Here is a 27,576-nt window from a genome sequence, read left to right as displayed (position 1 = left end):
GCGATAAGGATACAGGGAAGGAAGAGTGGGGCGTATAAGTTGAGAATGATGAGGAAGGAAAGGAGAGAGGTATAAATGAGGGAAGAAGAGTTATGAAAAAGGGAACGATAAAAAGCAGAAAGAAAAGACTGATGGAGAATAGATGCCATAAGTAAAAGGAAGGGGAGAAATAGAGGTGCTGCTAGACAGGTGCAAAAAAAAAAGATGGATAGAGAGATAGAGTAGATAAAAGTAGACACGGATAGGGGAAAAGAAGGAGGCATGGGAGCCTGGGGATTGGAACAATAATTCCCGTCTAAAATTAGTCTCATTTTTCACCAACTTCTTTCTCTGTAATTCTGTAATGTAATATGCTGAGCAGGGAAGCTCCCAGGCTCCTGTGGGACATGACATGATGAGAGCCGGAACGGCTTCTGCCTGCTAGTGAAGATAACAAACACACACAGGGTTCAACCGCACACAACACGCACGCCAACAACAACAACAACCCAAGCACTGTTGGGCATGCATACAAGTGCTTGACAGACAGAAAACCTGTTAGCAAACAGAGACATGTGTACATTAAAGGAAGCTGGAAACATTCGGCACACACAGATGCAGCGAGGCAGAATAAATGAGGGATGCGATGTGAGCTTGTATGCTAATTCTATCAGCGAGGTCCAGGGCTAAACGCTAATCTACGGGAAATAAATGATGATGCTCGCTCTCCTCTGTGCCTCCTGACTGGAAAATTTCCAGAGCTGTTTGGCTGAGTCATATTAAGCAAACTGATATATATATTTATATATTTATATTCAAATAAAAATAGCCTAAACTGGGATTTACACTTGAGGTGAATGCCCACCTGTGAGAGAAGGAGTTCTTGGAGAGATTCAGGTAGGAGAGGTCAGCGCAGCAGCCTCGCAGCAAGGCCCCAAACAACTGGCAGAGAAACAGAGAGATAAATGGGAGGTGTCATGTTCACTATGGTGAACACGATTGTGTTGTATAACAGTTATTTTGGCTCTTGAGTATTGAAAAAACAGTTATAGCACAAATTAAAGCTGACACAAAAGCAATGTGAAGACTCTTGAGTAAATATATAGTTTGAAGTATAAAGACAGCCTTGCTTGAAATTGAAAAATAGAATTTAGCAGAAGCTCTGCATGTTGTAAAAAAGGACAAGTACAACGAGATACGACAGGCGGTCAAATCAGGACAAAAAGCAGTCTCGTTTCGGGATTTATTTGATCCTTTCTGTGCCATATGGCTTGACTTTCCACAGAATAATGCAGTGTTTGTCATTAACTTTCTACAACTGCAAACAGGCGCATTTAGCATCTGCTGCATGTGATTTTCCAAGAAATATGACATCGTCAGAAATCAGTGCTGGGAATTCTCCTCTACAGGGTGAAAACTAAACAAAGTGAAACTCTGAGGCTGAGAGGAGTACATGATAAAAGATGCTCACAGTCCTGCGTCATTCATTCATTCCACTTAGCATTGGACAATACTTACTCTGAATCCCTGCATCTGAGTATAAAAGGTAGTTACTTGAGCTTTTGTACTTGTCTTTTCAATACATTTGAAATACATTACATAAATATTCTACATAAAACATGGTGAGCTTATAAAAAATGGTTCAATTGTTAACAGTTCCACTGCATAGTCATTTTCCCCATATCAACATCTGGTTTCACTTAAATTCAATTCTATATTTTTACTCCAGTGCACAAAACCTTTTACTAAACTTCTCATTCTGACTGTCAACAAGCACACTAATGTTTGGGCCTTGTGACCTTAAATAGAACAACCATATATTTTTCATGACAAATTCTGCATGATTCACAGTTTATCTAGTGCAACCCCTCACTGCATTTAGAGTCTAAAAACAAGGTGTTTTGTGATTCAATCTCTGTTTGCATCCACAGGACAAAAACAAAGAAAAGCATATAAACTGTAATCCTGTGACAGGCTTTTGTTTTCTTTCCTACTTTGGTAAATCTATTTTGTATTTTGCTCAAAACACTGAGTATTCACTAAGAGTAGTTTATTGGTATATAAACATCAGTCCAAATACCATTCACTGTGACGATGCCCATCTCCCTGAACCAGTGGACTAATTACTAAACTAGGGCTGCTCGATTATGGCAAAAATGATAATCACGATTATTTTCACTGAAATTGAGATCACGATTATTTGACGATATTTATTTAACCCTTTAAGACCTACTATAGAACCAAGTCCACCAGAGCTTATATTATTTTTTTACATGCTGTAGTGCCATTTGTGGGAGCATTTCAAGTTGCTATACATCAATACAACTGTTATAGCCCATATTTTAATAATATGTATGCATTAAGTCCATAGTAATTACATAAATTGCAAAAAAGTGCAATAAACTACAAAAAAAATTGAAAATCGCTTTTGTTTTGTTTACATATATTTCTACTTGGAGAAATTTAAGAGGTTTATCCCTCAAAACTTTAAATACAATAAAGTTGCAAAAAATAGTTTCCCACCACAGGAAATTTATTTTGAGTGTCTTCATAGTTTTATTTTGGAGATACAGCAATTTTTATATACTGCAGGAAAAACAAACAATCCTATGATGCAAATTTGCAAAGAAAACAGCATGTGCATCATTTCACTGTGGGAAGTGTTACGAACAGCTGATAGGAACGGCAAAGCGTGTTTCTGGAATATTATGTTTTTGTTCCTGCAAGCGCTTTTTATGCAATTTTTGCAAAGCTATATGTGGAACGAAACCGTGACCGAGGACAAGCTGATGGCATCAGATGTAAGTACAACTCCTCCGGTTTCATATGCAAAACAAATTATTGCGCTAGCTTACACGGTTCAGGTTCTACAGGGATTTAACAATAGTTACGCAAAACGGAGCGTGCTGCTCTGACCGGCTTTAAAGGGTTAACAATGACTTTAAAAAATAATATAAAATAGTGTGCAACACCACTGAAGTTTTTTTTTTTAAACTCTCTTTTCAACCAACGGCAGTCACTCTCCTCTCCAAATAACTTCTGCTTAGCTTTCCGAGCTTCCCTCGGGTCCTCTTAATCAGCGGTCTCCAACCTTTTTTGCGCCACGGACCGGTTTATGCCCGACAATATTTTCACGGACCGGCCTTTAAGGTGTCGCGGATAAATGAGGGAGGGGCTAATAATCGGCTCAGTCATTTTTAATGATCGTTGAAAGCCCAGATCGTAATCGTGATTAAAATTCGATTAATTGAGCAGCCCTATACTAAACTATATTTAAAGTTTTATAAAGGGTAAATTGCTACTTCCACACAGATGCAACACTATTAGCAATCTAATCATGTCAAATAATAGTCACCAAGGCCACTATCTGAAAGAATAAGTAAGATTTAGTTTTTTAAGAATTCCACTTGTGAAGGAGAGTTGTACTCTGTTAAATTTGGTATTTGTTGAATTCATCTCTTTGGAGTTTAAATGCTAAGTAACATTGTTCCTGTACTCAGAATTGAAACTATCCTTGTATAAACTAGGCCTATAGAAATAACGAGGTTTCTCAGTACGGCATTCAGCCAGGAAAAGAACTTTAGCTGAACTTTAGTTAAAACACTGAATTAATTTTATTGTCTGTGAAAGACTGACAGAGAACATTTTCTCTCTACCTTAAAGAAATGTTTGAATGAAGGTTTGAATCATTAATATTTGTTTCAGAATATTTGGAAGCTGCTGCACGTCACCACTTACTCAAATCTACACCCTAAATGAGCGACAATAATGTAGACTGAAAAATAAAAGTGATATTTTTATACAAAACGGAGTCTTGTTTGGCTACTTTTCCCGTGTATATTTAAGGGTTAACGGCCCCGAGTTCCAGCAGTCAAATGAAAAACAGCCAGTAGTGTTTCTGCCAATCTTTGAAAGAGTGTACGGAAAGTGCTCATCTGTCAGAGAAGTCTACTAATTCCCGATAGCAGGACCAAATGGGCAATAAGAAGTGTAATTGTATTGTACTGAATCAAAGTCAAGCTGAGCCCATACCAGGAAAAACGAATTACTATTCTTCAATTTGTTGCACTGGATATCTATCAAATGTTTAATGCTTCAAAAAAAAAAAAGAAGCTGTACAGGATTCGTGCAGGAAACCAAGTATGCTGTGTCGCACGCAGTTCTCTGCCTATATGATCCATGCTGCATTATGCTGCACAGCGCCATGTATCATTCATCAGAGGCCATTATCAATCAAGCCATGCCTTGTGATGATATGGCTGACTTTCAAAATAAAGAGCTTTAGAGAGTACTAAAGTGAATGTGCAGGGACCTGTGATCCGCCCAATGTTAAAATAAAGATGATAAATATGTGTTTGTTAGGCAGGAGGACGCAAATTTGATTGGCATTAAACCAAACCCAGATTCCCTGGAATACTTTAAGCAGCATCCCATCACTTGTGAGAGGTTAAACTATCGGACAAATCCATTTTTTCGCTGGCAGTGTGATCCATCACGCAAATTGATTAATCGACCGTTGTCTGTGTGTCAAGCGTAGATTAAAAACAGAAACGTATTAATAATTCAATCCAACAAGCTAACACTAAAAAAGACTAATTTTCCCTGAGATAGTTCCTCTCTAAAGGATAAATGACAATTAGCACAAAAAAAAGGACATTAAAGGAGGTCTCACAGAGAACTCTTTCTGTCACCCTCTGAAGGTGAGCAAGTTCAACTTGGAAATAAAGCAGAAGAGAAGCAATGACTTCCATCCATGCACATAATTCAATATAAAATTCATTGCCCACATTAACAGGACGGGTGGGCTAGTCCTCTGCGAAACAGATTCCTGGCTGACAAGCTCGCTGCTTTTAGGTGTTAAAATTGCTCAAGTGAAGAGCGGCGAGGGAGGAAAGTAAACGTATCACAGCGGCAAGAAAAGTCCAGAAACTGTTTGCCTTTTTCTTTTTTTCCCCATTTCCCCCCAAAAAACATAATAATAAGTACAAATCAAGAGGAAATTATATTTTTGAGAAACCCAAGGTTAGCCAGTGTCTGTGCTCTGATTTAGTTCCACACTAAAACTTGTTTAAACAATTGTAAAGAACTAACATAATTATTCTGTATTGTGATAAATATTTAGTGTCAAAAAGCTTTAGATAAAGAGAATTTATCTATAGCTAGAATCTACATCTGTGATATTTCTTTCTCTTTCTTCTTTCAAAGGTTAAATATGTACTTCCTTTAAGTTGAGTTTTTTATTTTGTCATTTTTAAATCAGAGGTAGATGTTCTCTAAACTGTAGCTTTAGTTTTTCATTTGATTTCTTCTTCTTTCTTTTTTTAATTTAATTTATTGTGATACAAATGAACTGGAGAAAGAAAAAGTACAATTTTTTTGCATTTCTTCAAGAAGCAGAAGTATTGCACAGAATGACCCATTATATTAATATATCTACACATTACATCATTTTTATAAAGTACAGTTTGGTCTGCCATTACTAGCAGACTTTCAAAGTATTTACATCCTGTTGTTTTCAGCACTAACTCTATACTTTCACCTTCCCACGAAAGCTTAAGAATGTATTTTTTTAATGTAAAACTGCAGCACCTGTCATGTGGTGTTCGTAAACAGTAACCATTGGTTATTCTTTTATTTGTCATTCTACTCAAAAAAATGTGTCTGTTTCTTTAAACAACACAAAGTAAGAAAGGTTCCTACACTAAGCTTGACTTACAGTACTACATAAAGTCTAAGGTGCAGCTGTACATTGTAACCTACACCTTAGAATTCATGCTACTGCACCAGCTGTGATGGATCTGCTTGGTAGCAAAACCATGTAAATGCAGTATATTATATATTATAATAGTTTAGGATATATTAGCACGAGATTAATGCCTCAGTGAAACAAAATGTCAAATGCCGTAACTGTAACTAGCTGGCATGCAATGCTAATGCAAAAGCCAGTGCTTCGCTAACATAGACCTGTTTACTTTCACTGAAGCCTTCAAAACGGCAGGAGTCTACACACAGCGTGCAAAACAGCATGTTGTTCAATATTTATCTACTCCAAGTCCAAAACAATCCGCTGGGTTTCACTCGTGATGGTTAGCAGTGCAGAAACACATTTAAATGCAGCTTTAAATGCAACTCCACCTGCCGTGGTAAAGCTCTACGGGATTCAGCCCAGATCAAATCAAGTTATGAAAATATTTCAAAACATTTAAATCAAAAAAAAATTTAAATATATTTTTTTCACTGAACAGCAGGTTGATCATAATTTTTATATGAAAAACAATCTCCAAACTATGCTAAACTAAACTGAGTTTAAGATGAAGTAGTTTGGTAATAAGGATAAAATTCTGTTGCCTGTTATGGTGGATACAAGTATAAAGTAGCTGAAAGTTCTGGTGTACTGTATTTGTAGTAGTCAGTACAGAAAATGGAGCATTTACTGTAGATCTTGTCCTTCTGAACCGCTGAACAATGGCAGTGCTTAGATCTTAGATCTGTAGCCGACTCTGACCTTTAACCTCACTGCCGTGGTGGAAACGATAAAAAAAGAATATTTATGTCTGTTCTACCCAACCTTGCCTGTCCCTATGGCGTTCTGTGGCATCAGCAGCAACACAGCACTGACAAAGCAGCAATGACTGAGAATGAACAATAAAATGTGACCTTTTCACAAACCCCTACATCTTCTAAGGAGACACAGACGTTAAAAACGTGAGTACAGTTGTAACTTTCAGCATTTTTAACCACACAGTATCGCATATTTGCAGCAAACCAACTGCCATCGCAGCAGTAATCTGCAGGGACAGACATGTTCAAGTGTGGCCAATGAACTCTCTCCCTGAGAGAAAGCTCCGTCATCCTTTCCACTGTTAGCATATCTGCTACCACAGCAAGATGCCATTTGTCACACTGGCTCACAGACATGCTAAATTTAGACATACTCACAACAACAAAGATGCGAACAAAAGCTTGCAACAAATGCTTCTGTGTGCTTTCCGTAAAAGACATAATTTGTATAAATCACAAAGGTTATACGTCTTCATTATTGGCCCTTCTAAGAGCTCCCACTTTCACCTAAAGCATTATGCAGAGAGAATCTCTATGAGATATGGAATAAAGTGAGGTTTTGTGTGGTAGGCGTTTCATATTCAGACCGCTAGGCCTTTCGGTTTCTTGGCTTGAATCCCATTCTAGTGATGAGATCAGATAGTGATGGGTGGATATCGACTGTAACAAAGACAGCGAGTACAAACCGAGTCCACAGTGCAGTCTGTCCCAGACAGGTCCAAGTGGACCAGGCAGTTAGGCTGGGCCAGGAAGAGGTACAGGTTCTGCATGGGAAGAAGGAGAGAGACTTTAAGATAGTGTTAATATTTCTGAGTTAAGGATGTACACAAGTAAACATCTGCACAGTCAAGGGCAGTGGTCATTGGATTAATTGATACACTCTCACATGGGAATTAGTTAACATCATTAGAACCCAGTCAATGTAGGATTTTTAAGACCAAGACCAATGCTGATGTTTAGTGATTTAAGTCTGATATTCTGATATCCTTTTCTTTTTAGATTTTCATTTATCAACTGTTATAAATGCCAGTACAAACAGCTGCTGATATATTGATAAATCAGTCCTGTTCTGAACAGTATCCTGCATTTTGACACCGATCTCTCATCCCAATCGATCGCGGCAGATAGCCGACCCTCCCTGAGCCTGGCTCTGTCTGAGGTTTCTTCCTGTTAAAAGGAAGTTTTTCCTTTCCGCTGTCGCCAAAGTGCTTGCCTCATAGGGGGATATACGATTGTTGTTTTTTTCTCTGTATGTATTATTGTAGGAGCTACCTTACAATATAAAGCGCCTTGTGATTTGGCACTGTATAAATAAAGCTGAATTGAACTGATTGGATATAGAGAAAATGACTGATTTTCACTAGATCACAATGTCAAAATTAATCAGTAAAGTGATCTAAACTTGAGTATAAACCTATATTACATATTATATTATAGACATAAAATGTCTTAATTATATATAAGCATGTTTCACTTGTTTATGTGTATTAGTATAAATACTACTATTAATATTTGTAAAATCTGAGATTTGCATCTGCAATACCTGGAAAAACCCTCTAAGCAACTCAGCTAAACTGTGACCTAAACACACAAGTCAGGGTATGGATTTAAAAAAAGAAAAGACTGACTAAGCAGCTAAGGCAACAACGAAGGAGTGCTGAGCTTCAGAGGCTCAGCCTGAAAGCCTGAAGAGATTGTGGAGGCAGTAGCAACTTGCTAGGCGCTTCATCTTCCACAGTTTTATGGGGAAGTGGAAAAGAAAATGATCATTCTTTAAAAAGCGCAGGCATCTCAGCTACAGTTTGCCAGGAGGCACATGGGAGACTCTGAAGTAGGCTGGAAGAAGCCCCTGTGGTCTGATAAGAGACCATAAGGCCTTCAGAATCTGCAGCTGGGCTGAAAAATGTTTTTTCACTGCGCAAACTGACTGAACCTGGTCAACTCCGTCAAAGAAAGTCAGAATCAATATTTATGTACACATGTTTTTTTTTTTACATTTCCATCCTAAGGTGGCATAACAGCAGCACTAAAAAAATGATGATTTTCCAGTTTATCAGAATTAAGATATTGTAAACAGTGTAAGTAACAGAGGCCTGAGAATTTTCCATGCAATGATACATTGACTCTTTCCTGATGGGCAAGTGTAAAAAATCTTTATTATAATATTACAAGATTCCTCCCCCCCCCCTCCTCCACTCAAGATTTATTACAGTAAGCGTGCATTAATATATTTGAATGGGAACACACAATGCAACAATTTTTGTGCCTTACTGTAGCGTCCTCTCCAGATAAGACCCCAGGGTTCTTGCTAAGGTCCAGATGCAGCAGAGAATTGGAATAGTCGTCAGCTGAGCACAGTGCCTGGGACAATGAAACCACACCTGGGGGGGGGGGGGGGGGGGGGGGGGGGGTGTTGATAAAGGATTAAAAGAGAAGGGATACAGTAGTTTAATTTAATCACTTATAATCTTTTTTTTTTCAGGGGGCCAATTTAATGCTCTGGACATGACATATCATCAACTGAGGAATAAAAAAGCTGAAGAGGTGAAGAAAAACAAAACAATCTGTGGCAAAAAAATAAAAACTAATTGAGCAGAGACTTGTCAGTGCATGGCAGGCTTGTACGAAAAGAGCTTTCAGAGGAAGCCAGCCACCTTTTACCCACTATCCCAGTTTCCAAGTGCGCCCTGAAAGCCAAACAAAAGTATGTATAAATCAGATCACTACACAATTACAGCCACAGGCCTGATGGAAGCCCTCATTAAAATCCTCATTCTGCAGCACACAGCACCCCATGTCAGGTTACAGCTTAAATACAGACACAGCAACAGCACTGGTGAAACATCTATGAGAGCCAAACAAATGCAAAGCCTACAACTACCATTTCTCTGTGCTGTATTGAATCTAAAATATATCACTGATAACAACCAACAGGAAGTGTTTTTAGCACTAGAGAGGAGAGTGGAACAAGACAGCCATTGCATGTGCCTATCTGAAGCTGGCAAGGCAGTAAGCTGTTCATCCCTAATTTGTAGCGATTAGGAGGGAAATGAGGGGAAGAGGGGGCAGAGTGTCTAATCCACCCCACACTCTGCCTCAATCCATCTATCAGCTGCTTGATTCTGCTGCAAGCACAGACTTTTAGAGGCCAACTAGTCTGTGTGACATTGTCAAGTGTCTATAGAAGTAATGGTATGAGAGTTCCTGGGATGCATCAGCTTATTTGCATGTCTGATTAACATCTGAGAGGTGACGTAAGCATGTGTTTATAGCATAAGTGTGCATACGGGCTTTGCTTGGCATAGGTGTTTTAGAGACAGAAGGAAGGAGGGGGAGCGAGAGAGATCTATAAATATTCAACAAAAAGTGCTCAGCCCCTGCAAAGTCAAACCCACCTACCAACACCCAACATTCAAGGTCAGCATGATCGTTTCATTCTCCCAAATCACTGTTTCAACCCAGTGGCTTTTAAAACGGCACCTAGTGTGGTCTTCCCATTCATAACATACAAAAGCAGTCAAGGTCACTGTCTGTAGCATGAAGTTTGCATTTAGCTATACCATTAAATTAGGGATCTCCTTGCCTATTCTGCATTGAAAATGAGCAGAGCAGTAAATGCACAAGCAGAAGATTTGAGAGGGGGGAGAACTTGCAAGCTAAAGAACAGAAAATATATTTATATGAGTATACTTGTATTGTCAAGCAAGTACAGTGACTACAATAAACATATTAATCATTTAGCACATTTAAAAATAAGACTTACAGGCAAAACCAAGATAACAAGTCTCATTAATCGATCTCAAATGACTGTTACATCCCAACTATGCTAGTTAGCTAGTTAGCTTTAGCCAGAGTTTGATTTCCTTGCTTTCCTGGCATTTCACTACTTGATAACAAATTGAATCTTGGATCAACAAGATAGATCTTTTTCATTGAAATGGGTCGGGTTAGTTTAATCCCTCAGGAAAGCTGTAGCTGTATCTCACCAGCTAGCTTTAACCCTGACGTCACATTAGCTTGTAAAGATTAGCCTGTTTGGCCATTAGCTTTTTTGTAGTACTTTTGGTTTTTATTAATTTAATTCATTTTTTAAAATTTTATTGTTGTTACAACATTGTGTGTTTTTCAAGTAGTATAATAATACTGCTCTCTGTAATGACAGAAACGCCCATTATATCAGCTAAATCAGATAATCATTACCCATAATGCCATTTAAGATCAGGAATTACTTGTAATTTGCAATAATCATCAAAGAATAAGCTAAAAGCATATGGAATTACATCTGTATTAACATTATCCTTTTGAATCTGCTTTAATACTGTTTAATATATTGTTTGGGATAAAAGCATTAAAACTGGGACACTCTGCTAATACACAGGATTTCATGGAGAATACTTTTTTTATATAAATAATCGACCACTTTCAGTTTTGACCTGATTATTATTTGTTGGATTGATTCACGTGGGACATTTACTGGTCTGCATTTCTGTTTGAGCAATTGTCCGTTCAAATGCAACTGCATTTAGAGCAGCAGGCCACCATTGTGAACCTGGCTTACAGCTAGCTTTTACAGACAATTTCCAAGCTGTCTTTGAGCAAGACACAGTGTTTTGTACTGCTTTGTGTAATGTAATATGAACTCACAATGATAAAAATCTGTGTTTGTCACACAGTCAGCCACTAGGGGCTGCTGTGTCTAATCGCTGCACACTTACCCTTTGAGGAAAGTGAAGTCTTGGAGAGGTTGAGGAGACGCAGGCCCTTGTTAAGGCGACACACCTGTTGAATAAGGTTGGAAACTCCTGGTAGGAGGAGGGGTGGGGGAAGACAGAGAGGAAAGTCAAGTCATCACTTAAACATAAGAGAACATATATTGATCTATCTACACCAAAGACATTAAATGAGCAGTTCAGTGACAAATCACAAAAATGCCAACAGACTTGCTCATTAACAGTGAATTATGAAATGGTTAAGCAACTTGTAGATACTATGTTGGGCTCTGGAAAATGGTGATGGAGAACTGATACATATTTTTTGCAGGTTAAATGAGAAAATACAAAGCAATTGATCTGAAATGTTAGCCTATATTAAATAACATTTTGGTCATTCCATGTCAGTTCACCAAATGTCTCACATGTGACCGGTTTAGATTGGATATGATAGTGGAGCAGTGAAGGGCTGCAAGTGGGATTCAAACTGGGCTGCTGCACACTGGCCATGTGGCATGTGATCACCTGCACACTGACCACCTGGAAAAAAATATTTCAATGAATGAAGGTAGGGGTGTTTTCACATATCTTTTAGTATAACTTGTTTAGAGGCCGTGTTAGAAGGAAATTACATAGAAAACTACTTGAGATGGGTTATTGTTATGGTAAATATCTGGTGCTATGACTCTGTAACTATGGACTGAGAAGAATGAATCCTTGAAGTCACTCAAATATCTGAATGTCCAGTCTCTGACAGCAGATTTGCAGGCCTAAATCTACAATTTGCAAAATATGCATTATTTAATTTAGACCCTTTAACTTAAAACCAGCAAAATTGAGAAATATTACAAGTTATTAACAATGCTGGCTGCTTTAGATGAATATTAGTATTTCAAATATTCATATTGGGAAAATGAGAGAACACCATCACAAATTTTGGGTATATTAACAGGAAATTGCTCTTAAAATGAGAGAAAGAAAGGTACGTACCTGGAGATTAACACTAAAGTTGAGTTTTGTTTTTTTTTTGCATATTTAAGCTTCAAAATCGGCTAAACCATTCATCATCATATTTTCCATTTGCATGAGAAGATGTAAATAAAATATCAGTCGCATGTCTGCAAAACTCCTGCTTCTACTGCAAATCGCAAATGTTTCCAACAATGTTTGAACCCAGAGAAAGTGACACATCAAGATGGTCATGTGGACCGGGAACATTCTTACTCATTTCAGCACCACTGCATTCTGCTCAGGTCAGACTTTCAATAATGCTCACACAGTCCTATTTTACAAAAAGTACATCACATTGGTAAAGATTTCACTGTCGCTGGCATCGATTTCAAAAGGAGCACATTCTTCACATTCCTCTCCACAGTTTCAATCTCAGTGTTGGTATTTCATGCTTTCTTTGAATCATTTTTTCAGTAGGGGCATAAATCTTAAAAGGCTTGCTTACAGTACATCCCTGCATCTATATGCCCTCACAGAGCTTATATATAGTTTGGCCATGTAACATTAGACTCCCTTATGTATGTACTCTCCAAACCATGTCCTTGTAATTCTAAAAATAAATAATAAATAAAAACCCAACTGACATAATTTACAGCCTTAATTTTTAAACATATTGCAGTGACTAATCCACATGAGCACCTTGTACAAAAGAGTTTCAGCTCAGCAGTTTCATTAAATATACTGCAGCCATGGAGATAATATGAAAGGCTTTGCTTTTATTAAAAATGGAATTCATTGAAATGCCAAAAGTTGTCTCCTAGTTCGTGTCTCCCTCGCATCCTTTTTTTTTTTTGTTTATTTGTATTTAGAGTAGTTTTACTTTAGGCAACCGCACACACAGACTGAAGGTCATCCTTTGCTGTAAAGATGTGCATTATTGTGATAAGGTTGCAGTCATTTTACAGCTCCAATCACAATAAAGTAAGTATGTGGCCCGCCCCCCCGACACTTGTCACTTGTGAGGTGAGTAGAAGTGACAAGTGTCAGACGTGAGGACAGAAATGAGCTAATAAGTGGCGTTTGCATGCATATAAGGTCTGACTTTGCACACACACTTCAGGCTGCCTGAATTGTATGGTGTTATTTTTGTGCCACTATTCTGTGCGCACATAAAAAAAATTGCAGGCGCAAGTGTTGCATTTTGAGGAGAAATTTATTTTGAGCAAAGAAAAGCCAAATTTCTTTGCTCAAATGAACAAAATTCATTGCTGCGTGCAAATGAATTTTGCGTTCAAAAAAATGTATTTCAGTGTTTGCTATTATCCACACACACACACACACACACACACACACACACACACACACACAATAGCAGCCCCTCTCGCTCAGTTTTTGCACTTGCGCTCGCTCGCAATGTGTTGCTTGCGCTTTCAACATTTCTGCCCGTGCGCGCTCAACTCTTTCTATACTCCGTTATATTTGTGCCACAAAACCAGCCAATCACAGACTTGGATGCAAAAAAATCTGATTGGCTGTTTTGGTCTCCAATCAGCTCGAAATGACGAAATGCAATATCCCAGAATCCATTTCGTCCAAAACTCAAACGAGGCAGTGGCGGAGGAACACAGAGTGGCGGAGTTTAAAATATTACTCTTTCTGGGTCACAAGATAAACTTTTAAGATATTTTCATGTGAAAATGGTGCTGTGTAACCTTCAAATATCTGCTTGATTCATCAAGACATCACATATTTGCATAAGTGTTCTAACGTTTTCGGAGATGCCTGTTACCCACCAGCTGACCGCATTTGCCCGGTGGGCCGATGGTGATTTTTCCTTTTTATGTTTGTTTGTTTGTCTTTGTTTGTCTTTGTAACAGTATAAACAATGAAAGGTGGTGGATTAGCCAGTTGGTCATGATCAACTCTGGGCTGGACCAATTACAATACATCCGTATTGAGGGGAAAAGGAATCCCGGACTTCAGGTACAATGAAAAAGACACAAGCTGCCCCTTCTTCTCTCAACCTCTCCCCTCCCTCTCCTGTTGCTACTTCAATCATGAAACTGATCAATGATCAGCTGATCGTCTCTCTTGTTTGTTTATCGCCCACTTTGCGCCAGAAAGAGGAAATCAGCAGGTGTCGCGCTAAACAACAGCAGCACATTCAAGCTTGATAAGCTGTTGTTAGAATTTATTGGCTGGTCTCCAAGACCAAAACAGCCAATCAGATTTTTTTTGCATCCAAGTCTGTGATTGGATGGTTTTGTGGCACAAATATAACGGTGTACAGAAAGAGTTGAGCGCGCACGGGCAGAAATGTTGAGAGCGCGAGCAACACAATGCGAGCGAGCGCAAGTGCAAAAACTGAGCGAGAGGGGCTGCTATTGTGTGTGTGTGTGTGTGGATAATAGCAAACACTGAAATACATTTTTTGCACGCAGCAATAAATTTTGTTCACTCAAATTTGGCTTTTTTTTGCTCAAAATAAATTTCTCCTCAAAATGCAACACTTGCACCTGCAATTTTTTTATGTGTGCTCAGAATAGTGGCACCAAAATAACGCCATAGAATTGTGCGTGTTTATTTTTCACTTGCAGAGACAGATCACAAAGTGGCAAAGTGTGTGTGTCTGTGTGTGTGTGTGTGTGTGTGTGTGTGTGCAGAAAGGTCTAAGAGGTTCGGATTGTGTGGTGAGCGGTGAGACCAGAAAAATAAAGGATTTCTCCACAGTGAAAGACCAATCAAAACCTACAGCTTGAAATATATGAAAGAAAAAAATGAGAAAAAACAGACATAAAAGAAAATAAAAGGTTCTGTGAGGACAGGGATTGATTCTGAATTCTTTGAAAGCAAACAAAAGCTGTGAAGTAATAACATGGGGCAGAAACCCCCCACCCCCCAAAAAACAATCAAAGTTGCCCTGAGAGAGACAGCGGGAGGAGGGAAGAAGAGTTCATAAGAGTCCAGATTGGTACCTTGGTTGTCTAGTGTGTTATGAGCCAGGTTGAGAGAGTGAATCACAGAGGCTGGGTTCTCTGATAACGCAGATGCCATCTTCTGTGGAAAATCCCTGTGGACAACATTAAAAAGAAAAGTTTTATTTCTGCAAAATTGAAAATTCAATACCGATCTCAGATACTGACGAAACAAATCTCCTGTCTTACCTCAAAGCACTTTACAATAATTCCAGTGTTTTGCTTAAACGTACCAATTAATTGATAAAGGTACTTTAGATTTTTTTAAATTAAGCTAGCATTGCTTTTGCACATGCTTCAAAAAATGTAATGTAATTAAATCAGGTAAACTTTCTAATATTTCAAATTCATCGCATTTCAGGCCATTTTTGTTTTCATTTTGACAATTGGGTCTCATAGTTAATCAAATTCAGAAGTCCAGCATCTCAAATTATTAGAATATGTCATTTCAAGCTTAAATAAAAAATAGCTCAAAACATATAAACATGCATCTTTTGGTTTAGCTCAGCACACTTAGCTGCAATCATGGGGAAGACTGCTGACTTGATAGTTTTCCAGATCATCAACATCCTTCAGGAGAGTAGGCCATGAAAGCTCAATGCTGAAAAGGCTGTCTGTGTGCAGAGGTCTGTGTCGAACAGTATGCATGGAAAGTTGACTGGGAGGGAAAAGTGTGGCAGGAAAAAGTGCACAAACAGTCTTGAGAGAACTGTCAAGAAAAGGCGAGAACACAGGAGAGCCGTGCTGCAAGTGAACTGCGGCTGCTGTCAGAGCATCAAAAGTCACCGCCCACAGACGTCTTTAAGAAAGGAGCTACAAATCTGTCGTAGTCCTCATATCGTTTCACTCCTGAACCAGAGGCAATGTCAGAAGCATCTTACCTGGGATAAGGAGAAAAACTCGGCTCGTGCTCAGTGGTCCAAAGTCTTCTCTTCAGATGAAAAAAAGGTTTCATTTCTATTGAAAATTAATTTTCTAGAGTTTTGAGAAAGAGGAAGAGTGGAGAGCCACAAGTTTGTAAAGTCTGACAATATGGAGTGCCACGTCATCTGCTGGAGTTGCTGAAGATTGGTTCACTGGTCTACCAAAAGCCTTCAGGACACTTTATGCTTCCATCCAGCATCTCCATCAGCTTTATGGAGATGCTGATTTCCTTTTCCAGCAGGACTGGACAGTACCTGCCTGACCACAGTGCCATAACTACTACCAAATGATTTGCTGACTGTGATACTGCTGTGCTCGATTGGCCAGACAACCCTCCTGACCTAAATCCCACAGGGAATCTATTGGGGTATTATTAAGAAGAAGATGAGAAGCACCGGCTATCAAAGCAAGCTGGTCTTCAATAACGCCTCAGCAGTGGCACAAGCTGATGGCCTCCATGTCGCACAGAACTGATACAGTAATTGCTGGTAAAAGAGCCCCAATCACACATCAAGCTGGACATTTCTATATTTAAATCATCTTTTATAACAAATATTGTTATAATATGTGATACTGGATTTCTGATTTTCATAAATATTGAGCTCAAAATTAAAACAAAAATGCTTGTACACTGAACAAAAATATAAACGCAACACTTTTGTTTTTGCTCCCATTCCCCATGGGATGGACGTAGAGACCTAAAATTCATTCCAGATACACAATATAACCATCCCTCCCAAACAGTGGTCACAAATCAGTCCAAATGTGTGGTAGTGGGCACATCTGCTATATTGAGATAATCCATCCCACCTCACAGGTGTGCCACATCAGGATGCTGATCTGACATCATGAGTAGTGCACAGGTGTACCTCAGACTGCCCACAACAAAAGGCCACCCTGGAATGTGCAGTTTTGTCTCACAGCAAAATGCCACAGATGCCACAAGCAATGAGGGAGCGTGCAATTGGCATGCTGACAGCAGGAATGTCAACCAGATCTGTCGCCCGTGCATTGAATGTTCATTTCTCAACCATAAGCCGTCTCCACAGGCGTTTCAGAGAATATGGCAGCACATCCAACCGGCCTCACAACCGCAGACCTCGTGTAACCACACCAGCCCAGGACCTCCACATCCAGCAGGTTCACCTCCAAGATCGCCTGAGACCAGCCACCCAGACAGCTGCTGGAACAATTGGTTTGCACAACCAAACAATTTCTGCACAAACTGTCAGAAACCGTCTCAGGGACGCTCAACTGCATGCCCGTCGTCCTCATCGGGGTCTTGACCTGACTCCAGCTCGTCGCCGTAACAGACTTGTGTGGGCAAATGCTCACATTCGATGGCGTCTGGCACGTTGGAGAGGTGTGCGCTTCACGGATGAATCATGGTTCACATTGTTCAGGGCAGATGGCAGCTGAGAATGTCCCAGTTCTTGCATGGCCAGCATACTCACCGGACATGTCACCCATTGAGCATGTTCGGGATGTGCTTGACCGGCGTATACGACAGCGTGTACCAGTTCCCACGAATATCCAACAACCTCGCACAGCCATTGAAGTGGAGTGGACCAACATTCCACAGGCCACAATTGACAATCTGATAGACTCCATGCGACGATGTGTTGCACTGCATGAGGCAAATGGTGGTCACACCAGATACTGACCGGTTCTGGGTCCCCAGACCCCCAATAGCGCAAAAAACTGCACATTCCAGGGTGGCCTTTTGTTGTGGGCAGTCTGAGGTACACCTGTGCACTACTCATGATGTCAGATCAGCATCCTGATGTGGCACACCTGTGAGGTGGGATGGATTATCTCAATATAGCAGATGTGCCCACTACCACACATTTGGACTGATTTGTGACCACTGTTTGGGAGGGATGGTTATATTGTGTATCTGGAATGAATTTTAGGTCTCTACGTCCATCCCATGGGGAATGGGAGCAGTAACAAAGGTGTTGCGTTTATATTTTTGTTCAGTGTAATAGTCAGTTTACATCTAAAGATTATGGAATTTATATAAGTTGATCTTTTAAAAAAACAGAAAATTTCAAGAAAATTTCAAGATTTTCTATTTTTGAGATGCACTAGTACAACTTATTCTGTCTTTTAGCCAATTGGTAGCTTATTCTCAGCTGACCAAGGCTAGTTTGAACAAAACTCTGATGAACAGATTACAGCCAAGCAAAGTTAGCTAGTAAACTTGCTCCATCTAACTTGTAAAGAGTCAAACATTTCCCTCTGGAGAGAAACAAGGACTGTAAATAATTGACTTACTTTTGTCTGTCGGCTACAAACACCACTCAGAATGAAAGCTAATGTTTATCAATGTCCACTGCTTCCCAACACTTCTGCACATATTGCTCATCCACAGAACAATATGTACACAATGAGGAACATCCTAATATATATATATATATATATATATATACACATATTCATTAGTGGAAGTTTAACCACTTGGAACAACATGTCTCCTACAGCCCTGAAAGCAAGGCAAGTTTCCAAGTTAGTTTGACTTCTGGAGTTTGACTGGGTCCCAAATTAGCTGTATTGTTATAAATCCCGCTCGCAGGTACATCTCTTAATTTCTGATTGTAGACACAACAATTTCACCAGAAGATTTACCAGTTACCAAAACATATATCTCACAGGTAGAGTTCCCAAAGATCTAAAAGGTAAAATAGACAAAAAACATTTACATTCAATGTTGTTCCCAAAGTTTTATTTGGGCAGAATTGCTATTTATTTCAAGGCAAATCTCCAAGCATTCATGTAGTCAGGATTACTCGATCTCCTTTAATGTTTGAAGTAAACAATCAAGTGAAAAGTGACATTTTATATTTGTGCCGGAAATCTGTGTTGAAATTCCACATCAGAAACTATATTTGTCAGTATAGGCGCCTTAAATCATATACTATTTGAGTATCTTAACATATTGTATTGTATTGAAGTCTATTATTCTCTTGTTGAAGGTAAGAGCTTTTGGCATAGTGCTTGTAGAGCACCTCCAACAAAAATGACCCTTTCTATTGGAAGTGATTTAACACAGGGGAAGTATAAAAACTCCATCAATATGCTGCAGTAAATCATCGTGCCCTCGGGCAGCCAATTCATCTCAATTAATACTAAATAAGAAAACTGCTCTGCTAAATGATACAAGCCATACATAGAAGGTGGAATGTCTTGCCAGATGAAGCCCAAAATTTCACATCTATTTCAATGGAGAAACAATACACCTGCTACAAGCAGATAGGTGGGGAGGCTTTATTTGAGCTTTATTGGATGAAAGAGTGGAGGTTAAGAGAGGCGAGAGACAGCAGGGGAGGGGAGGAGAAGTGGAGAGGTGAGGTGAGCTTAGGTGGAGAGGTGAGACAAGACTTGTGTAAGTGAAAAGAGAGGAGACAAAGGAGGAGAAAGAGTGAGAAAAGATTGGAGAGTGCAAAAGGATAAAAGAGAAGAGGTGAAGGGGCAAGGAGAAGAAAAGGAGAGGAAATTAGATTAAGAGAGGCGAGGGTAGGGCTGATGATGATGTCAGGAAATAGGAAACCTACGATTTGAGTCCCGCATTCTCCAGAGTGAGCTCCTCCAGACTGTTGGACTTGCTGATTGTGTGTAGAACCTGGTCCACCACCTCTGACCCCTGCAGAAAAAACACACAGCACATGTGGAACGTGGTGGTGTCGAGCCGCAGTGGAGGCCAGAAAAAGTGAACTACAAGCAGGGCTGTAACAAAATAATCTACAACTTATTTATTTATTTTTTGCATCTATTTTATTGTTGTGCCTATAAAAGATTAAGTACATAAATAGAAAAAAAAGCCCATGATAGTTTCCTAAAACCCTTGATGCTCTATTCTACAAATTACTTTTTGTCTAATGATCCAAAACCAGGATCTACTCATTTATTTTTTCAAAAAAACAAAAAAAACAAGCTGTAAATCCACCCAGTGCACAATGGAAATAAGGTGCTGTATCTGCCCTGTATCTGCTTTTAAAGAGGAAGCCTATAGACTGATGTTAGAAAAAAATCTTTAAATGAACTTCAAATCATATCTTATCTTTGGTTTTACACACAATGCCTTCGAATAGGCACAAAATCAATCAGTGTCTTAATTATAATGAGTATAATTACCATTTCATTTTTGTTGAGACTAAAAATAAGAGTTAACTCTATGATAAAGTTTCAATAAATTACCATATTCTTTGGACCATAAGACACATCGCATTATAAGGCGCATTAAGCGAAACAAAACAGTCAGATAAGTCAAACTTTACTTAGCTCATTCTTCTTACTTCCTCCACTTCCCTACCATTGATTCATTAATGTTTAATTCTCTCACAGCCACTCTATTCCCATGTTGTTGCAGTATATTAATGACTAACCTCGTATTGTGGATGGATTATCTCAGTTGTTCTCCTAACTGACGTTTGGTCGGTTTACTATGGGGCGCCGTTTGTAAAGTGAAACATGCTGAAATTAACGGCAACATTTTTCCACATTTAGCTCAAAACAAGTCATTTTTTACAACATTTAGTAAAATATTTGTAACTTTTCATATTTAAAACAGAATTTTGAATGTTAAATCTAAATGTTAAATATTCAATCTAAAGGTTAAATGGCCTGTATTTATATAGCGCTTTACTAGTCCCTAAGGACCCCAAAGCGCTTTACATATCCAGTCATCCACCCATTCACACACACATTCACACACTGGTGATGGCAAGCTACATTGTAGCCACAGCCACCCTGGGGCGCACTGACAGAGGCGAGGCTGCCGGACACTGGCGCCACCGGGCCCTCTGACCACCACCAGTAGGCAACGGGTGAAGTGTCTTGCCCAAGGACACAACGACTGAGACTGTCCAAGCCGGGGCTCGAACCGGCAACCTTCCGATTACAAGGCGAACTCCCAACTCTTGAGCCACGATCACCCTTAAATGTTAAATCTAAATGTTAAATCTAAATATTATATTTAAATCTAAATGTTAAATGTTAAATCTAAATATTATATTTAAATCTAAATCTAAATGTTAAATCTAAATGCTAAATGTTAAATGTTAAATCTAAATGTTTAGGCTAACATGCAAATTTATTGCACGGATCAGCGGAAATACCAAAATAAAAGCTTTCCGAAAACCTTCGGTGCAAAAGTGTGCCGGTAGTGGTCAGACACGTTCTCACTCCCAAAGCATAATAATTTTCGCTAGGTGACAAATTGTCAACATTTTATGCTTTCGGGTACCCAACACGTTCCTAAATTACGGCAACGGAAAAAGGAGAGCACATGAGAACCGTTTGGACTCAATCTACACGTTCGTTCATTTTCTAAAAATCGCTTTGGAAAACACTATTTTACGTCATTTAACTGCTAGTAAAGGTTAGGAATAAGGTTATAGTTAGATAAGGTTAGGTTTAGGGCTGGAACACATGGCTGGAACGTCTATTATGGCGGGACCGTCATTCCACTGGAATTCAGCCATAACCCGACCATGAGAAAGCACGTCCGGCGATTTAGCTGAAAACATCGGAAGATCCATTTTGTCGGCCATCCAAAGGTTTAGCAGTAGTGCACTCTTAGCAGCTGCAGTCTCCACTTCACAATCGCTGCAGCACATGTCCAGCAAAATCGCTGGACATGCTCGTAGGCAAGATGTGAAGCAGCACATGGCGGGGAGAAGCGAGGAAGAGAACAGACACGATTTTGCACCGGAGGTTTTCGGGAAGCTTTTATTTTGGTATTTCCGTTGATCCGTACAATACATTTGCATATTAGCCTAAACATTTAGGTTTAACATTTAGCATTTAGATTTAACATTTAACATTTAGATTTAAATATAATATTTAGATTTAACATTTAACATTTAGATTTAACATTTAACATTTAGATTTGACTTTTAACATTTAGATTTAACATTTAACATTTAGATTTAAATATAATATTTAGATTTAACATTTAACATTTAGATTTAACATTTAACATTTAGATTTAACATTTAGATTTAATATTTAACATTTGATGAAAAGTTACAAATATTTTACTAAATGTTGTAAAAAATTACTCGAAAAAACATGTTTTTGTAAGGTTTTGAGCTAAATGTGGAAAAATGTTGCCGTTAATTTCAGCATGTTTAACTTTACAAACGGCGCCCCATAGTTTACAGCATCCTGCCACGCGATTGTATTTGTCCCTAACCATCGGGAACCTTCACGTTAACTTTTATCGAGTGGAAAAAATTAGCATTCATCCTCCAGCATCACTGTGTTTATGTTATGCTAACGTAGCTGTGTCGCTAGCGATCACGTAGCACAATGTTATATACCAGCTAGTCCAACTTCAGTAACCCTACAAATGTCACTACTGTTTAGTTTCCTGTCTTCATTTATGTTGGAAGTGATAGCAGAGCTGTACGTTTTAATTTTTTCAGAAATCTCTCAGTCAGAACATGGTATATCATGTTTAGGTGCAAACTAGCGAGCTAACTTCCTGCTAACTTCTAACTCTGTTAAATTTAATAGATTCTGTTTTCATGATGCCAGGATGTTAAACTTAATTGTTACACCTGGTAAAGCAGCAACGCTGATCATTTTATTAAAGATGAAAGACAGTTTTTAACTCTCAGTGACGCCACAGTGTTCGTTTGACTTTGGGACCTGAAGCAGATGGAGTTTAGGACTCAGATCACTCCAGGAAGCTCCTGACTAAGGTAGCCGTAATGCTCCGACAATTTAGTGTTAGCATGGTAACTATTAAGTGTTTTGAGAAACACAAAGAAATGATAATTTTCTAAAAACGCCAAAGAGACAAGCTGATTTAATAAAATAATAAATCAATAGACAACACAAGAGAGCAAACGTTTACATTTACAAACATTGTTTGACTACATCTGGAGAGACAATTCTTAAGTGAGGGAGATTTTAAAAAAAAGATATTTACTATGCGCATGTCTTTGCAGTACAGCTTGGTGAACCAGGTGTTGTAGGCAATGGATGCCACAATCACTGCCAAGTCCCTGGAAAGAAGATGACAGATAAAATTCAAAACTTTAAATTAGCAAACTCCATCTGCTCAAAACCATTTGATCCCATTGATCTATAAATTTGCATTATCTCAGGCCAAACTTATTCTATGCTCTGCATTTAGTAAAAAGCAGTTTATCATTGTGACAGGGAGAACAGCACGGGCAGGGCTGCTTTCTAAAAGATGACTGATACTGCAGTCCTGCTGAGGAGAAGAAGCAGAGTGAAATGGAAAAAAAGGAAAGGAGAGAGAGATGTAAAGATCGATGGCCGGGTCAGTGGATTATTCAATAAAGCCACACTCTGATCCCAACTACAGACCTCAAACACTGCTACATCCACTACTGTACACCCAGACATAGAGCCCACAGATGATCCTGTGTATGCGTTTGGGAGGGAGAAAGTGAGAGAACAGAGAGAGCGAGAGAGGGTGTTATTTAGAATCCTCCAAGGTCCAACTATGGCCGTACTGCTGCTACACCTGCTATACATCATCTGACAAACAAGCAGCAACACAGAGAGAAGGGATGCACAGAGAAAGCGAATACACACAGGGAAAGAGGAAGAAAGGATGATACGGAGGAAAACACAGAGTGAAAGGGGGGAAAGGAGGAGGAAAGAGTGTAATCGGACCAAGGATGTTTCTGTTGCAGTAACCAGGACATTACAGTTTATCTCAGAGGAATAAAATGGCTACAGGCTGTGTTCTTTTTTCATTAGCATGACAGCCGTCAGGCCAGTCCATTCTGACAAACACGGCCAAGTCTGTGCAAGCGAGCAGATGATGCACACGTCAAGATTCATCAGCACTGTCTGATTCATGTTTTGACAGCAGGACATGTAATTGACCTCTATGATCCAGCTCAGTCGTGCAGCGTGTTGGTGTTTATGTGTCAATTTGTACTGGTACGTGCGGACGCGGTGGCACAGTGGGTCAATCTGCTGCAGTTTATGTCCTTAATTGGATCATTTTAGGTTTAGGACAGGGATATGAAACTTTATCCCTTTCAAACTTCAGTCATCTGCAGCAAGAAGGAATTAGAGGCAAGAGAGCAGAGTGGCCAGTCAACAGTCATTTCTTACAGTGCTCTGGGGAAAATGCACATCGATATCAACATGGATACTTGACCGATTTTCCTGCATACGGGTCAGGAATAGACACCCCCCGAAGCTTTTTCCTTTAACAATAACATTTCAGAGACTACTTTTCTAACCAGTGAAGAGGAAATAAAGTGTGAAAAACAGGATTACCAAGATACAGTTGGAGCAATCACAGAGAAAGGTGTCAAAGGAACCCCTCTACTTTAGCTGTCTTACGCCTGCCAGGACTATTCTTCCTCACTAACCAAAAAGGAAAATAAAGTATAAATGCACATAAATACTGTATTTTGAGCATTTCGTGATCTGTTATCAAGGACTCCATTTGAAATAAAAACACACCACAGGTTAGACAGCAATTTTTACAAACAGTTTTAAAAAATTGGGATTACCAAAAATTATGGGTTTACCAAATATTAAATTTTATTATTGGACTAATAATTTAAGAATAACTCAATTCTGATTGCAATCTGACTCATTTTGGCTGTCATCAGTTTGGCTTACAATGGAAGCTGCTTCTCGTGAGTTGGTATCTCTGTCAGCCTCAGCTCACTCCATGAAAAGTTCCTCTTCTGAGTATAATAAAGACATTATTGTCTTTAGTATAATAAGGCTGGGAATCTGGAGGCAATCCAAGCACAATTTTCATAGCCAAACATATTCAATATCTGCTCCTGTAACTGTAAATCATGTCTTTCGTCCATATTTAACAGATGAATCATTTCAAACTTGGCCCAACCTCATATAAATATCTCTATATTAATAAAACGTTTGCCCCTTTCCATCAGTTGTCTGATAAAGTTGGATAACCTAAACATAATTTCTTTAGATATTTACAAATCTGTAGATTTATGAGCAAAACATTCCCTTAGTGTCCAGGTTTTCGATACTTGAACTAGAAAGGAATGATTTCATATACTGTATTTATTCTCAGAATCCCTCCTTTCATCTGGTTTCCCTGAAATCTTTCAAAACATGCCCTTCATAATGCACATAAATCATCTTTTTGGATTAACTCCATTTAAAAGCATGCACCGCTTACATTTATTACGAAGTTTAACATTTCTCAATTTTATAAAGACAAACCTAACTTGTGACAGGTGTTGTCAAGTCCCAGGAAAATCACGTTCATGTTTTGATCTTGCACGGTTTTGCAGCACTTCTGTGAAGAAATTTTGGATCCTGATCAAATATCACTGGAAAACCAGTGGAACCTAATGCTCTGATGGATTGTGTTTTTTATACTGCCTTTGCTACTTTACTGCCTAAATGTAAAACACGACTTAAGCGAAAATCTCCCATAGCTCCCCTACATATTCAATGGATAAGAGAAGCTGTTAGTATGTGTTGCTGCTCTACTTTGAAACAGCTAAGGGCCTTCAGACAGAAATTTAACATGATGTGGGACCTTTTTCACAAATACGTTAAACAGTTGGACTTTTCAAATATCAGATTCTATATGAAGCTTTTTTAAGGCATCGCAGGTTAAGAGTTATTGTTGTTCACGATTTATTTATTTATGTTATTTATTTATTTATCATTTTTGATATGGATATGTAAATTGGAAAATACAGCAACTTGAAATTTGTTTTATGCAACTTGTACAATATCAATAAGGCTGAGCTGGTCTCTTTAAAGGAATATGCCTGCTCTTCCCACTGCTTAGCTTTGATCACAATTACTGTCACTTTTGTTGTTGTTTTTTATTGTCCTGTTGCCAAATTCGATACATTAAAACAAAATTAAAGAGTGTTCAAGTTCGATCAGATGATTGTTTTTACAGATAGTCCTGCCCTATCGACTGCACACTTCTATCTGCGAAATCAGTTTTGGGTAAAGGCAAGAGAGGATTTTAAGGACTGGATAATATATAATAATTAGGTTTACATATATACACACACTCACTGATAAACATGTATTTGTCCACAGGAAAGGCTGAACTCCACTGAAGATAATAGTGGTGCTTGACAGGAGGATCCTTTCCATGGCAAAGAAAAATCCATTCAGAATATAATAACCTTCGGAACAGAAAGGCCAGATAAGAGTTTGACAAAAAACATCTAAAAAAGCCAGACCAGCTCTGAAACTGGCTCCTTTGCACAGATGAAAAGATTGCCTGTGGCAAAATGACTGAAGGAAAGAGAAAAGCATGGAGAGGGCTTGGAAAAGCTCATGAACGGAGGCATAGTACAACCCCTAGAAAACACAATGAAGAAAGTGTGATACGTGGGCACGTGTGGTCTATAATGGCTCTGGGTCACTAGTGTTAACTGATGATGTTAACAGATGAGTAAACTGTGAGGAGGAGAGTTAAAACTTCTGCTTGGATTCAGCCAAGTGCAGCAAAGTTATCTGGACAGCGATTCACGGTATAGACAGACAAACACTGCAAGAACTACCCAGAAGGGTTTTTAAAGGTCATGATGGGCAATTATGCAAAGGGCAGTCAATCAACTCATCTTAACCCAATCAAGCATCGATTACAATGAAGGAAAAACAAAAACACAAGGAAGCAAGGACAAACAACAAGTGAAGACAGCTTAAGTAAAGGCCTGATCAAGCATCGCAAATCCATAGTTTGGTGATGTCAACGGGTCCCAGACTTTAAGCAGCTATTACCTGCAAGGAATTGTCAATAAAGCATTAAAATAACAGTTTAATTTATGATTATGGTAATTTGTCCAATTACATTTAAGTGCCTGAAATGAAAAATGTCTATAACTCTTCAATGCTGCATGCAGTATTTCTGTTAAAAGACAGAGAACATGTGCACTTTAAGCAAATATTCATATTCAATAACTCATAACTATAGCTTCATGTTCTGGTAAATGGCTAAAATAACTACAAAAAACAAAGTGCCCAGAAATGTGTGGAATTAACTGTATACAGTTCTTCCACAAGCATAGTTGGAAAATATTAGGTTCTTGTTACTGGGTGTACTTTAGAGAATATAATTGGAGCACATAGATGTCAAACATACAGACTGTGGGCCAGAACTAGCAGGCCAAAGGGTCCAATTTGACTCAGTGGGTTGCAGAGGAGGAAGCCATAATTTCTGGACCATTAAGCATTGTGTTGCAGGCTGTTAAGAACGGATCATGTCATAGAATTGCTTGTCCAAAACTATTAATTTTATCTAGGCAGAGGTCTGATTTTTTGTCAGTTTTACAGCCTTCTTTTGTACCCGCAACCTGCATACCACACAAAGTAGGTAATTAAGCTAAGAAGCTGTGTATGCACATTTCCTTGATTTACAACAGTCACATTTCTTTATAATGAAAATAGATTGGCAGAAAGTGGAAAAAAATTAGACACAGTTGAAAATTGCCCTTATTTTTCTTAAGACATGTCAGGCTGTG

General features: G+C 38.8%; 1 protein-coding gene across 6 annotated transcripts in view; it reads right to left on the bottom strand.

Annotated features, from left to right (window-relative positions):
• The window catches only part of carmil3 (capping protein regulator and myosin 1 linker 3), a 105,794-nt gene that overhangs the window by 46,028 nt on the left and 32,190 nt on the right, over positions 1-27,576 (bottom strand). For all 6 annotated transcript variants that reach the window (XM_026148432.1, XM_026148431.1, XM_026148436.1 and 3 more), the window contains 7 exons: positions 23,037-23,112; positions 19,654-19,742; positions 15,176-15,270; positions 11,256-11,342; positions 8,812-8,921; positions 7,227-7,304; positions 845-921 (listed from right to left, as the gene is read on the bottom strand). In XM_026148432.1, the coding sequence (XP_026004217.1) occupies positions 845-921; positions 7,227-7,304; positions 8,812-8,921; positions 11,256-11,342; positions 15,176-15,270; positions 19,654-19,742; positions 23,037-23,112 (612 nt within the window). The remainder of the gene's footprint in view (positions 1-844; positions 922-7,226; positions 7,305-8,811; positions 8,922-11,255; positions 11,343-15,175; positions 15,271-19,653; positions 19,743-23,036; positions 23,113-27,576) is intronic.

The sequence above is a fragment of the Astatotilapia calliptera genome, chromosome 18 (genome assembly GCF_900246225.1).
Source record: "Astatotilapia calliptera chromosome 18, fAstCal1.2, whole genome shotgun sequence".
Classification (NCBI taxonomy): domain Eukaryota; kingdom Metazoa; phylum Chordata; class Actinopteri; order Cichliformes; family Cichlidae; genus Astatotilapia; species Astatotilapia calliptera.
This window is presented reverse-complemented; position numbering and strand designations above follow the sequence as displayed.